Source organism: Geotrypetes seraphini, chromosome 5 (genome assembly GCF_902459505.1).
Source record: "Geotrypetes seraphini chromosome 5, aGeoSer1.1, whole genome shotgun sequence".
NCBI classification, from domain to species: Eukaryota; Metazoa; Chordata; class Amphibia; order Gymnophiona; family Dermophiidae; genus Geotrypetes; species Geotrypetes seraphini.
Genome location: NC_047088.1, coordinates 174,654,021 through 174,671,136, shown reverse-complemented (window position 1 = coordinate 174,671,136; position 17,116 = coordinate 174,654,021). Strand labels below are relative to the sequence as shown.

Below are 17,116 nucleotides of genomic sequence, written 5' to 3'. Positions count from 1 at the left end.
CGACTTCTCTGCTAATATCTCTTTATGTGCCCTTCTTGTCACTGTGGGAGCTGAATAAAGTATATTCCCACCTCTGGTTGCTGCTGACTGCTCCTGGCAAGCAGAATGAGCTAATGTGAGACAGGATGACAAACTAGCAGCAGCAAACAGAAAACTTTCTGGGATCTTGCCTTGGCCTCCATCCAAGTGCATATCCTGAGCTCTCTGCATGTGTTTCAGGGACGCTTAGCTTCCTCAAGCCTTTTACAACAGGTACCTATGCTAACTTTCCAAGGCCTGGCATCCTCATTTCCAAAAATATTACCACGTGTGACCTTCCAGATGCTTAGGCAGACAGCGCTATAACCCATGTTCAGCCAACAAGGCCCATCTGACACTTCCTGCTTTTTCCCCATCCATGCAGCCAAAAATGATCTGGCCTGCTTATGGAACCACAGAGACACTACTGATGCTGAAGTCACTGGGTTGACGGATATTCTTTCACCCATCCACCCCTGGCAGTCAAATTCTGCACATGACAGAAAAAAATTCTATACTGCACAATTGCATAGAGCAGTGTTTTTCAACCTTTTTTGGGCAAAGGCACACTTGTTTCATGAAAAAAATCACGAGGCACACCACCATTAGAAAATGTTAAAAAATTTAACTCTGTGCCTATATTGACTATATATAAAGTAATTCTCTTGAATAGGAATCAAATAAACACAAAGAAAGTATTTTATAATTACTTTATTATGAAATATTAAGTAAACAGAATAGTGAAAAATTATAAAATACTTTATTCAGTGCGAAACCTGGGCCTGTTTGGCTGAACACAAAGCTGATATTCTGGCTGGAATCGAAGAAAGACACACACGTAGCTCTTCGTCAACAGCTCTCAGTCTCTCTCTGTATTTGGTTTTTATAGCATACAAAAATAGACAAATATACCCTCCATCCTTTTTATTAAACCACAATAGCAGTTTTTAGCGCAGGGAGCTGCGCTGAATGCCCAGCGCTGTTCTTGACGCTCATAGGCTCCCTGCGCTAAAAACCACTATTGCGGTTTAGTAAAAGGTGACCATATTGTAAAATATAGGCAGCAGATATAAATTCAGAACTGTGCATAGTAAGTGAAGGGAAGTTTTCATCTCTGGGAATTTACCCAGTTAACTATTAAGTTATTTGGGCAAATTCCTTTGAAAACTGTGGTAATACTGCCTCCACTTTGCTAAATTTAAAATAAAATCATTTTTCCTACCTTGTCTGGTGATTTCTGGTTGCACTTTCTTCTTCTGACTGTGCATCCAATCTTTCTTCCCTTCTATCAGCCTGTATGCTTTCTCTCCTCCACACCTCATTCCCTCCCCCAACTTTTTCTTCCTCTCTCCCTAACCTTTCTTTCTTTTTTTCTGTTTCTCTTCTTTCCTTCTGTTTCCCTGCCTGCCCCCTTTCTTTCTTTCTCCCTGCCGTTCCCCAAGCCACTGCCACTGCCATCGGGGAACAGGACCCACCAATGGATAACAGGCCCCAAAGCCGACGCAGACGCATGCTCTCCCTGACGTCAATTCTGCAATCGGAGAGGAAGTTCCGCCCAGCCAGGCAGCGATTGGCTGGCCCGAACTTCCTCTCCGACTGCAGAATTGACGTCGGGGAGAAGAAGACTTATCGGCTCGATAGATTAGATCGCCAAGACAAAGTGAGTCCTGGGTGATCGACTCACTTTGCCTTGGCGAGCTACTGGCGCCCCTGCCTCGGGCCCCCTGTCAGCTCTGGGCCCCTGAATGCAGGACTGGTAGTACTGCCCTGATGGCGGCCCTGCGGCACACCAGGCAACATCTCGCGGCACACTAGTGTGCCGCGGAACAGCGGTTGAAAAACACTGGCATAGAGCTTCCTCAGGAGTAAAATGAAAACTAAGGTAGTCTCCAAATCTGACCTCATGCATAATCTAATGCAGCAGCATTTTCACTAAGTTAGTTTAAGTTACTATTGAACATACATTGGATTTAAATTTAATTATTTGCCTTTCCAAACCTAAGCTGATTCAAGTATAGTACATACTTCACTGTTCTAAAAGGCTTAAACCTAAGTTGTACCTGAGGAAATTAAAGGTGAAATGACTTGTCCAACATCATAAGGAGCTTTAGGGAGAGGAGTAGAATATTTGAGCCCTTTTACAGTGTTTCTACTTCATCACGTTTTTCACTTGTAAGTAGAATTTTTGTAGGTTCTAATTCCTATTATTGAAGTAACAATAAAGATATTATGGTATTTGAAATTTTGAGGTCACAACAATGTAACGAGCATTGATCATTTACTCACTAGATGAGTGGGGGGGCCTTTAGTAAAAAGTTTAGTAAATTTTGTTGTTAACATCAGTACTTCACAATAACCTCTGGAAGTTTCTTCTAGTTAAATTCCCTTTTTATTTCTACATGTGTACTTCACAGCATCACCTAGAGCAGGGGTAGGCAATTCCTGTCCTCGAGAGCCGGAGCCAGGTCAGGTTTTCAGGATATCCACAATGAATATGTATGAGATGGATTTGCATGCACTGCCTCCTTGAGATGCAAATCTATTTCATGCATATTTATTGTGGAGATCCTGAAAACCTGACCTGGTTCCGGCTCTCGAGGACCGGAATTGCCTACCCCTGACCTAGAGGTAACCCTCTGTACAGTACTAACATCTAACTCACAGGTGTCAAAGTCGGTCCTCGAGGGCTGGAATCCAGTCGGGTTTTCAGGATTTCCCCAATGAATATGCATGAGATCTATGTGCATGCACTGCTTTCAATGCATATTCATTGGGGAAATTCTGAAAACCCGACTGGATTACGGCCCTCGAGGAGGGACTTTGACACCCCTGATCTAACTGCAAGTTAGCTTTATCAAGATAAGATTCCTTCTCCGACGCTGAACTCTCATTCCTTCAATAAATTTTATTGGCTCAATAAAACAGGTTTCACCTTAAAAAGATTATAGAACTCTCCAATAAGGAGAAAGGGCAAAGAGAAATTAGTCAACTATTGAAAGCATACTATGACACATGAAAAGCTTCTTAAAATGATACAATTTTTTTTATGATCCTCCCAAAGTTTATCTCTCCCCAAAAAAATGAGACTCCAGATCAAGAAGTGTAATATACCAAAACATAAGACATTCAACCATATGACATAAAATTTGGCAAACATTTAAAATAAAAGAAATATTTAAAAATCCTAGGTTTCAAAGGCAATTCAATCCAGGTGGGAGCTTAATGACTGACAGAGAAGAAAATCACAAAACCAAAACCTCCTTGTCCTAAGCCAGGGATAGGCAATTCCGGTCCTCGAGAGTCGGAACCAGGTCAGGTTTTCAGGATATCCACAATAAATATGCATGAGATAGATTTGCATCTCAAGGAGGCAGTGCATGCAAATCCATCCCATATATATTCATGGTAGAGATCCTGAAAACCTGTCCTGGCTCCGGCTCTCGAGGACCGGAATTGCCCACCCCTGTCCTAAGCAATCAGTTCCTTTAACTCCTCACTCTTAATATGCTTTCTCCATAATGTCAAACTAAATACTTTTAAACATGGACACAAGAGAATGGAAAATAAATATGATACTGCACATTCTCCCTTCAACATTTTAAAATTAAAATGCATGCCTGTAATGCGGTAATTGGAATATTACCCAGTGATCCAGCAGTTACCTTAGTACTTAATACTGCATGCCAGCAACACAAATGAAGGGCGGGTTCTATCACTCACCCAGGACTGGCTCTCAAGTTTCCATACTTGTGGAATAAGCTGCAGTGCCACATCTTTATTTCCAACTAGGGATCTCAGAAGTTGAACCTGAATCCTTCAAGTTCCTATGACGAGACAAAATTCCATTCCAAGAATCCCAAACACATAGGTGTTCATACAGGGAACCTAGGAAAGATGGACACTTCATCTCTACCCACATGTTGCATCTTAAGGTGCCAACTAGCTCCAGAACTGCCCGACAGGGTTGATCCAGTCCAGGTTTTATCTCACTCAAGCAGGGACTTATAGCCTTGCTTTTCTTAGGGAATCCAGTTTGGAAATCAGAATTACAAGTCTCTGCATGCAATGGGGCAAAACAATCCTGTAGAGTGAATCTGAAGCCAGCTGGCAACCCTATGTATAAGGTGTGAAAGATTTTTCACCTGTTTTCGGAGGAGGGGAGCCTGGTCACATTTGCCAAGCTGCAACGAACTTTTCACCTACAGGCTAATGATCTCTTCGCCTATTACCAGATCCGTCACTATGTTCAGTCCCTCCCAGTGGTTGCCCTTACTGAAGTCTGCGCTTTCGGAACTCTTCAGCCTTTCAGCCCAACAGAGGATTCCTCTACGATTTCATATTGTGGGGATCCGGGATTGCTAACCAAGTACGAATCTGGATATATTAGCGACAGCGTGGGCTAAGGACTTGCATTGCCAGTTGACTGCTCAACAGTTACAACAGGTCCTGAAGAACATTCAGAAGGTGTCACCCAATATTACTCACTGGGAAATGCAATTGAAAATTGTTCTTAGACTTTACATTCCACCGGAACGTGCAGCCCGGATGGGGATTACTGCGTCGCATTCTTGCCCGAAATGCAATCAGGCTCACGCATCTTTGAGTCACATGTTTTGGGCCTGCCCCGCAATCCAACAGTTTTGGAGACATCTTGGCCTATATACCACATCGCTTTGGGGAAGGCGATGGCTTCCGCAACCGAGGGCGTTATTTGGATTTTATAATATAGCCTCGCCCAAACCCAGGGGAATGTCAGCATTTATCTCCAGAGCCCTTTTGATGGGAAAAAAAGTCATCCTCACCAACTGGCTCTCCCGTGATCCCCCGTCATATGCACAATGGAGATCCCTAATGATAGTGCACGCAACACTGGAGAGACGCATGGTGGGAGACTTGACTCTTGGCACGGGTCGCAAATTTTGTCAGGTGTGGGAGCACTTCTGGCAGGACCTCACACCGCGTGCTCGCAGTAGACTTTTGAATCTTTAAGATTTTATTCCCACTCTCAGCTGTTGGACTGGCCATGGATTATTGGGGAGGGGAGGGGGGGATGGGAGGGGAACTGATTATATTGTTGAAAATGTTATTTCCTGAATGGTACTACTGTTTGTATTTGCTTCTTATTGCTGGAATAATAAAAATCATTTAAACACAAGGTGTGAAAGAGAGATGGACGTTACATATATGCACATTAGCTTATATATATAAGAGGATGACTACTTGCATTACTGAGCAGAACTACTACTTAGAAGCAATGTTAATGAACTCTCCTCAACAGTGCAGAGTATTGGCATATTACATGCTCTGTGCTTTTCTAATATCCCTGCAGAGGATCCACAGCCCCTCAGATAAGTGCTGTATGTAGTAAAGGCTTTGCTTGTGTAGACAACACGAGTGTGTGAGGTGTGACTGAATGACTATAAATGAGAAGCATAAAGCCAACAATGTATGCACAACTAGACTCAGAACATAAAAAAGATATACTCTGCATATTATCTAGGGCAGGGGTCTGCAACCTTTAAGACATAAACAGCCACTTGGACCCGTTTTCGAAAAGAAAAAAAAACTTGGAGCCGCAAAACCATTATAAAACAAATCTAACACTGCATATATTGTTTCTTATCTTAATGCTATATACAGGATCACTAAATTGAAAATAAAATCATTTTTCCTACCTTTGCTATTTGGTGATTTCATGAGTCTCTGGTTGCACTTTGTTCTTCTGACTGTGCATCCAATCTTTCTTCCTTTCTTTCAGCCTCCTGTATGTTTCCTCTCCTCCAGACCTCATTCTCTCCCCCAACTTTTTCTTTCTGTCTCCCTGTTCCCCCTTCTTTCTGTCTCCATGCCGTCCCCCAAGCCACTCGGTTTGCTGCCACCGCAATCGGGGAACAGCCCCCAAGCCACCGCCGTCCCAAGCTTTCCCTGCAGAAGTGTTGCGCTGACCAGCATTCCGCTCCCTGACGTCAATTCTGACGTAGGAGAGGAAGTTCCGGGCCAACAAGGCATTTCTCCTCATTCCATCCAGCCTGAGCCCCATCTCTCCTTGATCCAGCATTTCCCTTCTGTGTCTGTCAGAATTACCATTCCACCTATTTTCCAGCATCACCCTTCTTTGTGTCCATCTCACCTATATCCCTATCTCACCACTTTTTCAGAATCTTCATTTGTCTCTGTCCTTATCTTTACGCCATGTTCACCATTTGCCCTTTCAATGTCTTTATCTCCCCCCCCCTTTTTCAGCATTACTTCTATGTCTCTATTTCACCTCCTCTTCATGTCCCCTCTGTATCTCTATCCTTATTCAGTAGGTCCTGCTTACTCTTTCTCTTCTTTGTGTCACTATCTCCATTTTCAGCTTTCCCCCCTTTTCCTTTGTTAATGCTCCCTGTAGCCAGAATCTTTCCACTCCGGCCCAGCCCAGTATGAAATATTTCCTTTTGTTTCCCTTCCCTCTCTCTTTCTCTCTCTCTTCTGCTCCCTCACCCACGAGTCCTGCATCTGGCCCTCTCCCTTCTACCTGCACCTGGGCAACCCCCCCCCTGCTCCGCGGCTCTCTTAAGCAACTCGTCAGCAGCGGTGATCAAGACAAGCTGCCGACATCGAGGCCTTCCCTCTACGAGTCCTGCCTTTGTGGAAAAAGGAAGTTGAAACAAGCGGGACTCGCAGAGGGTAGGCCCCGACGTCAGAAGCTTGTGTCGATCGCTGCTGCTGAGTTGCCGAAGAGAGCCGCGGAGCAGGGGATGTGGCCGGAAGCAGGTAGAAGGGAGAGGGAGATAGGAAGGCTGTAGATCTCCGGAGCATGACACCGACCCCGGCCAGGATGATTTCTTTTTCAGGCGTCGCGGCGGGAAATAGCCATACTGAGCAGTGAGCTCAGCACTACACAGATGAAAGCCTTGCTTGCTGATTGGTCCGGCGGCACGGCCGCCGGACCAATCAGCAAGCAAGGCTTTCATCTGTGTACATGCTGAGCTCACTGCTCAGCATGGCTATTTCCCGCCGCGACGCCGAACTTGTAACCTGCATGCCTGCGTGACACACTACCAGAGCCGCAGCAAAGGTGGAAAAGAGCCGCATGCGGCTCTGGAGCCGCAGGTTGCCGACCCCCGATCTAGGGACTACCAAAATGTTTCATTGGCAAGTGCCATGATCCCTGACAGGAAAACATTGCCCTGCAAAAGCCACTTTAAGGGCTCCTTTTACTAAGCCGCGTTAGGGCTTTAACACACGGAATAGTGCGTACTACATTGCCGCGCGCCAGCATTGAGCTGGCGTTAAGTTCTAGAAGCGTAGCACACGGTGTAGCGCTAAAAATGCTAGCGCACCTTAGTAAAAGGGAGCCCTAAAAGACCAGGGTGACCCTAACTAATGTTCAAAAATAGGGGATGACTAACATTTTCTGCCTCTTTTACAAAGCCGCGCGGCATAGAGAGTTAAAGGGCTTCGGGGCTGTTAGCACGGCTTTGTAAAAGAGGCCCTTTAATTTTTCAAGAAGGCTGTACAACAGAGTAAAAGAAAAGAATTAATACAAGCTAAACTTGCTATTTTAAAACGTAATCAGAATTCAAAAGTTGTCAAAATTGCTCCCATGGGAAGCAATGGCAATTATGTGGCTACAACAGTGCTTTGCAAAAATTTATGACATTTGGAGCAAGCAGAAATATACTTGTGTCTGATGGCTGCAGAGGTAAATATTAGGCCCTCTGTTTTAGGGCAAATACAGAATAATAATTATGCAGTGCTCATAACGGTTCCTCCTATTCCTTCAAATATATTTTTTTTTTTTTAAATTAACATCTCACAAATTTATCTTTGTAAAATAACTGCTTTTCAGCAAAACCTAAACATTCTCCTCTATTTGATCTCCAAAGGCTATAAAGGTTTGGGATGAATCAAGTCCAAAAATTATCCAATTTTGGCAAGTCACAAGTGACAAGACTAAACAGAAGCAGGCTGGATAGACCATACAGTCTTCTTATTCATGTTCTCCGCTTTTCTTGGAAGGAAAGTTTTCAGTTAAAAAAAAAATCCATGAACTCGCAGGCCTTGAGCATGCGCAGATGCTCAAGGCCCAGCAAGAAGAGGAGGCTGATCTTCGGGCACCGGCACCAACACACAGGACATGCCGGTGCCGGTGCTCAGATGACAATAAGCAGCGGCGGGGAGGGGGGTGCCCAATCGCGGCGGGGGGGGGGTGCCGGATCACGGCGGGAGGGCGCTCGTAAATCGAGCCATGCTCGGTTTCCGAAGCGCCGATTTTGCAAATGTTTTGCTCATCTTGCAAAACACTCGCAAACTGAGGTACCACTGTATCTTTGAATAGCAATATCTAAACCAAAATACTGTATATATAGAATATAAGTCAAACAGATTCCTGAAAGTTTATCCTATATGGAACCAAAATATTGTCTATCATGCACAAAGGTCCATATTCCATAAACGGTGCCTTAACTTAGGCGCTGGTACTCACCCTACCAGCGCCTAAGGACTCCTTCTACAAAGGTGCGCTAGCATTTTTAGCGAACGCACCGGATTAGCTTGCGCTACCCGAAAAACTACCGCCTGCTCAAGAGGAGGCGGTAGCTGCTAGTGCGCGGGGCAATTTAGCACGCGCTATTCCGCGCGTTAAGGCCCTAACACACCTTTGTAAAGGAAGCCCTAAGTTAGGAGGAAAATGCTATTTAAAAGAGCTTTTAAGAGAAATTTCAAGACGCCCAAAAAAACAGCACCAAAATCATGCTATGAGCTACATTATGACACCTAATACCACCATAGGCGTGGCTAATGCTAGAAGTAGTGTTAAACACCATAAAGCACCTCCGTAGGTGTGAATCACATCAAAGGTGAGCACCTTGAAAACCCTGGTCTACAGTTCCAGTGCCTACCTTCCTCAAAAGGCACAAATTTCTAAACAGCGACATCGCATGATTGACACACAATTGGCGGCCGCTTTTAAGGCAGCTGCCAACAATGGCGCCATTTAGAGAAGCTGAGCCAAATGTTTAGAAGCCTGGTTGCTCCTCTTCAGCCCCCCTCCGATGATGGCCCCCAAATTAAAAAAAAAAAAAAGAGCTAGGAAGGAGGAATGCCCACTCCCTCGTGCCTTGGAAACCCAGACCCCCCACACACACACAGCCGGTAATTTCAGGTTGTGCTCATTCTAATATCAATGACCTTGTTTTAATACTAATAACAAAGTCAAGAGGCTGCAACGAACACACGGAAAAGTCTGCGTTGAGCCATCGTATCGATTGGTAAATTAAGTTGACACTAAACTGTTTTAGCGATGATCATTAGATACACGGTGAATTTAGTGCATTCAGGTCTTGGTTCTTCATGTCTCCTATTTCCATAGGAGTGGGCTCCTCCAGCCTCTTAGCACTAGGCAGGACCTCAACCTTTCTGGGCTTAATGGGAGCCATTATATATTCAGTTTCCATATGTCCCCTCCCGCCATAGTCCCTCCTATGGGTCAGGTCCCTGATTCAAATGCAGCCCTATACTTAGCCCAGGATTTCCTTTTCTCCTTGTGTTCCTTGTTCTATAGGAAAGGCTGCTCTCCCCCCTGGAAAAATTATGTAAACCAGTTGCAAGATTATAGGCTTGGGCACTCTCCTGGCTATAACACACTATCTCACTGTCCCTAAAACCTTTTGTACCTGGGACTCCAGTGGCCTAAGATTTCTATACCGATAACCAGTCACTGCAGTTCAGATTAGAGCTGCTGATTCAAGAAAAAAACATTTCAATTTGATTTGGTTTTGACAACAGAATTGATTTTTCAATTCAATACAATTCAATTCACTTTCTATGATATAGCTTTAAAATTAGCTGGCAGGGTTATCTTGCAGCCTCTTCACCCACCCCACTTTTGGCCTCTCCAACCCCACGCCGGCGTTATCAAATATAAACCAAAGAAACACTGTTAGGTCCTAGCTCACGCTCACTAACACCAGCTCTGGCAAGACACACATTTCAAAATCTGACATATTGTCATCACAAAATAGAAAATAAAATTATTTTTTTCTACCTTTTGTTGTCTGGTCATTTTATTATTCATTTCATGTTGGTCCCAGGTTCTGTTTTCTGTTTGTCTTCTGTTAACCCGCTCGCTCACCAAGCTCTCCTGCCCATTTGACATTTTCTCCATGCTTACCATTCATCTTCCATCTCTGTACCTTCCCTTCTCTCTCTTTCACTCTACAGGTCTAGCACCCCTCAAGGTTCCAGTCTTAAGGAAAAGTTTCTGCCTGTCCCCTCTTCTCATGTTCTCATCTGCCTCCAGCTACCCCTGGAAGTTTGTGAGGGACCAGCACTCTCTCTCTCTCTCTTCCCTTCCCTCCAGCCCTCCCTCTTTCTTTCCTACCCTCCATCTTCCCTACCCCATATAATCTCTCTTCCCTTCCCTCCAGCCACCAACACCATCATTGTCCCAATCCATGTGGTCAGCACAGTCAAACCGCACCCCCCCACAGATCCAGCATTCTCTCTCCTTTCTGAGCCTTCTTTCCAGCTTCCAGCTCTCCCTGGGTCCATTGGCGGCAGCAACACTCCCCCCCCCGAATCCGAGTCCAACGGCAGCATTGCTCCCCCACACCATAGTCCTTCCTTCTGATGTAACTTTCTGTTTCATGAAACAGGAAGTTACATCAAAAGGAAGGACTCCAGCAGAGGAAAAGTCCAAGAGCAGGCCTGAATCGGTGAGCCTGATATTTTTTTTTTTTCCAAAACTAATCAATTCAAATCGATTCAGCCAAACTGAACTGGTGAATTGATTTGAATCGTGAATCAGGCAGCACTAGTTCAGATCATTTAATCTAAATGGAGAATGCACATACACTTATTTCAACTGAGCTGGTTTAACGTCATCACACTAATAGAAGGAAACCAAACTACTGTGCTGTGGTCTATTTTCTAACTGCTCCAGTATTTCAGAGCTCAAAACACACATCATCTGCTCAGCTTGTATGAACAGGAACTATTTGGGTGTTTTTTTCTAACTTGCTACCTTAGCAAGATCTGGCCACCAATTCCTTCCCCATCCCCAAAAGCACTCAAGTTTCAAGTTTTATTGAAATTTGTTATACCGCCTAATCAAAATTGTAGGCGGTTTACAAAGGTATAAAAATACATGCAAAGGTAAAACCATCCATAAAAATATAGTAAATTAAACATAGACAATATCATAAAAAAAGCAAATTACCGTATTTCCCCATGTATAGGCCACCCCTTTGTATAGGCTGCAGGAAACACCAATTCTCGTTTTAAAAGATGTAGATAAGCCGCCCCATTAGATAAGCTGCAGTGCTACTTGAGTCCCCTTTACCTTTTAAAATAGCTCCCTCACTGGACAGCTACTGGCTGCCTCCTCCAATGTCGCGGCCAGTGGTGCAGGGCAGGAGCGATCTTTTCGGCATCCAGCCTGGCCCCACGCCGCTTCCTCAATGCCTGCCATCAGGTCTCGCGGGACTTGCAAGAACTGACAGCAAGCATTGAGGAAGCTTCACGTGGCCAGGCTAGATGTCGAAAAGATCGCTCCTGCCCTACACCACTGGCCGCGACATTGGAAGACACAGCCGGCAGCCGGCCAGCGAGGGAGCTATTTTAAAAGGTACAGCAAACTCCAGTAGCACCGCAGCTTATCTACGATGTTTTTAGATAGACTGCCCCATATAAGGAAGCTGCACCTACTACACAGGTTTGTAAAACCCATGTATAAGCCACGGCCTATAATTGGGGAAATACGGTATACAAAATACATTGAAACACAAAATACAATGAGGCAACAGACACACGAGCTAAGGGGAAGAACTACAATTTATATAGAAAAGAAGGAAGAAGGAAAGTTCGTAAGGGGGGGGAATTAAGATGCATCAGGATATATCTTAGATGTTCTTCAAAGGATGATTATAGACCAAAGGCATCTTTAAACAAGGTGGTTCTTAGACTGATCTTAAAGGAGTTTAGAGATGTCTGTTCTGTTAGATCAGCGGTCTCAAACTTGTGGCCCACAGGCCACATGCAGCCCACGGTCTGGACACGATGATGGTGTGTTTAGTTTCTGGCCAGCTCTCTTGCTGCACTCGTTTTTCCTTCAAAGCTGCGGGCGGCGGCAGCTCCTCGCGCCTGCATTGGAAGCCTCTCTGATGTCACAACATCAGAGAGAAGGCTTCTGACGCAGGCGCAGTTCACACAAGGAGCCGACGATGCCTGCAGCTTTGAAGGAAAAACAAGTGCAGAAAGGGAGCCGGGCAAAAACTAAACAGTACTGAAATGCTGCTGCTGCACAGGGAAGGGGGGAGGGAAGGAGAAAGAGAAATGCTGCTGCTGCACAGGGAAGGGGAAGAGAAATGCTGCTGCAACCAATTGGGGAGAGAGAGGGAAGGAGGGAGAAGGAAAACAAAGGAGAGGATAGGAACAAGAGATGCCAAGTCCATGAGAGGGAGGGAAAGGAGATACCAGACCATGGAGGGGGAGGGAGAGATGCCAGGGTACAGGGGAAGGGAAGGAGACAGATGCCAGACAAGGGGAAAGGAAGGAAGGAGGGAAGGAGGGAGATATCAGACCATGAAAATAGGGAGGGAAGGAAAGAGAGATAGGAAGGAAAGGTAAGAAAGCTGAAAAATGGAAAAATTGAATGTTAAGTTAATGCCAAAGATGGATGCAAGGCAGAAAGTGAAGATGGAGAGAAAAACAGTCAAAGGACAAGAAGGCACTGGAAACATAGTTAAAATCACAGAAAAATAAAGTCACCAGTTGTCAAAGGTAATGAAAATGATTTTATTTTCAATATAGTGATTGAAATGTGTCAGTTTTGAGAAAGGAAAGATGTTAAACTGAGGGCTGCAGAAAAAAATAGGGTACTTGGAGGGCCGCAGAAAAAATACTTAATGTCTTATTCAAGTTTATTAAAATTTGTTATCCCGCCCTATCAGAATTCAAGGCAGTTTTACATAAGATTAAAATAAAACAGGTGATCAACAACGAGGAGGGGCAGAAAAACAGTCATTCAGGACTGACTTAACAAACTGGCACGAAAGGAACAAGGTAGGAACTGCAGTTTGGATAGGAGAGAACAAACTGCCTTCCTAGGCTCTGGATCCCTAAGGAAAGAACCAAAAGTAGCTAAGAACTGGGCCCAACATAGTATCAAGCAAACTGAAACTCTGCCCAAGTGGCATCATTCAGCCTCACCTTGCAATGGAGAGCCCTGAGCAACTGCTCTTCCTACAGGACACCAACAGAGTGTCCGCAGAGCAGAGTGGTGACCAAGCACTACCAATCTAAAAAGAGCATCTCAACATGTTTGTTCTTCAGCTGCCTGGCAGCATGAATTCATTTTAGTACACCATCAAACTTAGGGCTCCTTTTACAAAGCCGCACTAGCGGGGTTAACGCGTGCGACTTTTCATCACGTGCTAACCCCCACGCTGGCCCAAAACTACCACCTGCTCAAGAGGAGGCGGTAGCAGCGAGTACGTCCAGCGGTTTAGCACACGCTATTAAACCACTAGCACGCCTTTGTAAAAGGAGCCCTTAGTGACCTTATGCCCCTCCTATCAACATGCGAAATTTTCAGTTACAAATTAACATCTTTCAGCTAACTAAAGAATGGACTTATTTTGGTCCCAAAACCTCACGTCCATCACCATTTTTGTATAATTTTTATGCTGGTCCCCAAAATGTATCACATCCTACAAAGAATTCCAATAAATAATTAAGGGCTCCTTTTACAAAGCTACAGTAGAAGTTTCTACTGCAGGCCGGCGAGGTAAATATATCTCACTGGCCCGTGGTAGAAATCTATCACAGCTTTGTAAAACCCAGCGTACGTATTGTTATGACACTGTGCAACAATGACCCACAAAATTACATATAAAATTATTACTCTGCTGTATTAGAATGTGCTAATTCAGACTCCAGAATATTATGGGTACTATATAGTTTTTTTGGGGGGAGGGTGGTTTGTTTTGATGAAACAATTCTAGGTGGAGTTCCCTGTGTTTGGTGATTACGGTTACTACTGTATATAGTATAATCACATCCAATACTACATTGTACTAAACTTTAATCACTAAAACAATATGGAACAAAGAACAAAGATTTGACCCAAGTTATGAGATTATAAAAGCAGGAAAATGCTGTTTAAAAAGAAAACGAATTGCATTGCTAAATATTTGCATAACTATTTAAGATGACAATATTTGACAAACACAGAAGGAAAGGATTAAGGGCCTCATATATAGGAGCATGACATTACTTTGCCATAAACACTTTTGCTTGAAAGAGTCTTTACATTTGTCATGAATGAGCTTCTGCAATGCAAATTAATGCAAAGCAGCAGCACATTAATAGCAAAACCAGTGAAAATGAACATGTTAAAAAGGCTCTGCAAGCCCATTCTCACAAGAAAAATAACTATACCTCTGAAAGTGTTTTGTTTATTCTCCTTCATTCACAAAAAGTTAGTCCTTCTTACAACTCACCCTCCCTCCCTCCAGCCCCAATATAGGGTTTAATTTTTTTCCACAGGGGAAAAAAAAAATTTCCATAGACAATTCCACCAGAGAAGACCTTGAGCCCTGGTAATCTAGGGCAGTGCTTGGCAACCTCTCCTGAAGGCACACCTAGACAATTTGATTTTCATCATTACCCCAAAGAATCTGCATATAATGGAGAGCCACTGATTGCAAATTTACCTTATGTATATTCATTGCAGAGTTCCTGAAAACCCTACTGGTTAGGTGTGCCTCCAGAAGGTTGAGCAGCCCTGGTCTAGTGGGCCACAACCTCCCATTTGGAGCATTAATAGTCATAGCTACCCTTGAACAGTACCACCCCTTCCATTAAGTAAATTGAGGACCTTCTCTGAACCCCCCACCCCATCCACTCCTCCAATTAATAACCCACTCTAGGGATCTGGGCAACCTTGCAGAAAGGAGTGATCCCCACTAGCTCCTGGTCTTATGGCTTACTGTTGCCCTAGTGGTAGTATTATGGGATTACTGCTAGGGGTGAGACAATACAATTTTCACAGAGCAAGAGCAATAGGGATCGCTCCTGTCCCCAGCATTACCGGTCCCCTTCGATGAGTTGGAGTCCAAGGGTAGGGTGGAAGGTATGCTACTTGCCAAAATGTAGCCGTTGGGAGGGGAGAGGTTTAAGGGGGGGGGGTAGGGTTTTGTGGGTAGTTGTGACCATTAACACCTCGAACTGGGAAGGAGCCCACTAGGGGCTTAAGGTCCCTTATATTTTGTGCCCTGTGCTGGGGAGGAAAGGCCCTCGGGGCCTCCGACTACGAGGGCCCTCGCCACGATCCCCACAAAAAGACGAGACCCGGATGTTTTGGGGTTTGTTTGTTTTTTAACACATTGCAATGGCCAGGAGTGTGTCAAGTTCTCCGCCGTGGCAACAAGCGAACGGTTTCTTAAAAGATTTGATCTAAGAAGCAGATTGAGCTCATTTGCAGACCGTGTTTAATTCTCGCAGGAGGAGGGGGGGGGGATAACGGGTCCTAAGCCCTGCAAACATTTGCACAGCAGGCCCGAAGAGAGAAAAATCAGGTACAGGCTAAAGACCAGCAGGGGACCGAGGGACTAGAAGTAACGAAGTTAATTAAACGATCTGCCTGTAATCGTTCACTCTCCCCTTTTCGTCTACACTACAGCTGGGAGGGGGGAGCAGGAAACCAACAGAGCCGGATTGTTAACGAGACCGAGCCAAAGCGGCACGTCAAAGCCCCCCCGGCCAGCGCTGGCCACCACCGTCGTCCCTTCGCCTGCCTCACATACGAGGAGCGAAGCCAAGAGGCAGAAAAAAAAAAAAAACAAAAAGAGACTCGCGAGGGCGCTCGGACACGATCCCCAGCCTCCCTCCCTCCCTCTGCCTAGTGCCCATCACAAAGCCCGCGGCGAGCGGCGCATTGTTGTGCGGGCGAGGGGGGTGCCCGGGCGAGGCAGGAGCCCCGAGACCGCCTCCAGCGCCTTCCTCTCTCCGCACGAAAACAGCAGCAGAGGCGGCGATCGGGGGCTGCCTTTCCCCGGCCCTGCTCCGGGCGGGGGGGGGGAGGTCCCCCCGCACGCTTCGTTCTTACCTGCTCCGCCAGCTTCAGCACAGCCATCGTTCAGCGGCGGATGACAGCGATAAAATCCACCCAGAAGATAGGCAAGTCCGGCAGCTTGGGAGGCGAGCTGAGCGCAGCCGGAGCCTCCCCCGGGCCGCAGCGGCTGCTGCTCTTCAGACAGGAAGTGTACTGAGGCAGCCTGCTTACCACTGACATCACTGCACACACACACACACACACACACAGGGAGGCAGGTTGCTTTCCTTTACACACACACACACGGAGGGGGAGGGAGGAAAGATGCTCCCCTTAACATACAACAGACACAGAGGGAGCTCCCTTAACATGGCAACACATGAGGAGCAGGCTGCTCCCCTCACTATAGGCCTCTGTATAACTGTTTCATAGAGGGGGTTGCTATGACACATTAGCATATTCATTTGTGTGTGTGTATATATATATATATATATATGTCTCATACATATTCGTTAAGATTATTAAAAAAAAGAAAGACCATTTAGGAACCCAGTTTATTGGACAGATTTTCTTTTTCACTGAAATGAGCCAGCACCAAGGGAAGTTTGCCTGATGGAGCCCCTACTCCCATCCCTATGAATTAGGATGCACACAATCATGTTCCCCCTTTCCCTCACAACTGCAACCATATATCTCTTGTCTTTTTTTCCCCCAAAGCTTCTCTTTCCTTCCCTCCTTTTAGCCAGCACTCTCTCTTTCCCCTAGTGCTCTAATATTTTCCCTGTTCCATTCCAGTATTAGAAATACACAGGCTGTAGCTATATAAATTATGTATTTGGGAGGCAAAATGGTTGACAGGGACAGCAAGTAGTTTTTTATGTACCAGAATAACATCTCCAGTTGAATTATTTTTGTGCACTCCATAACAGTTACAGGAATGAACAACACTCGTTAAAACAGAGTAAGTTGCCTAATAATACTCTCAGAAATATGTTAATGTTCAGCACTAATCACTGTGTCAAAACACAGCCTCCTTCAGAAGTTTTGTAAGGTGTA

General features: G+C 45.1%; 1 protein-coding gene across 13 annotated transcripts in view; it reads right to left on the bottom strand.

The window, feature by feature from the left end:
- Nucleotides 1-16,357, bottom strand: part of ANKRD44 (ankyrin repeat domain 44) — a 417,689-nt gene extending 401,332 nt beyond the window's left edge. For 8 of the 13 annotated variants that reach the window (XM_033944467.1, XM_033944471.1, XM_033944473.1 and 5 more), the window contains exon 1: nt 16,115-16,357. In XM_033944467.1, the coding sequence (XP_033800358.1) occupies nt 16,115-16,141 (27 nt within the window). In that variant the 5' untranslated portion in view covers nt 16,142-16,357. The remainder of the gene's footprint in view (nt 1-16,114) is intronic. The other 5 variants (XM_033944466.1, XM_033944475.1, XM_033944468.1 and 2 more) reach the window with 1 other exon arrangement.
- Between the last annotated feature and the right edge of the window lie 759 nt (nt 16,358-17,116).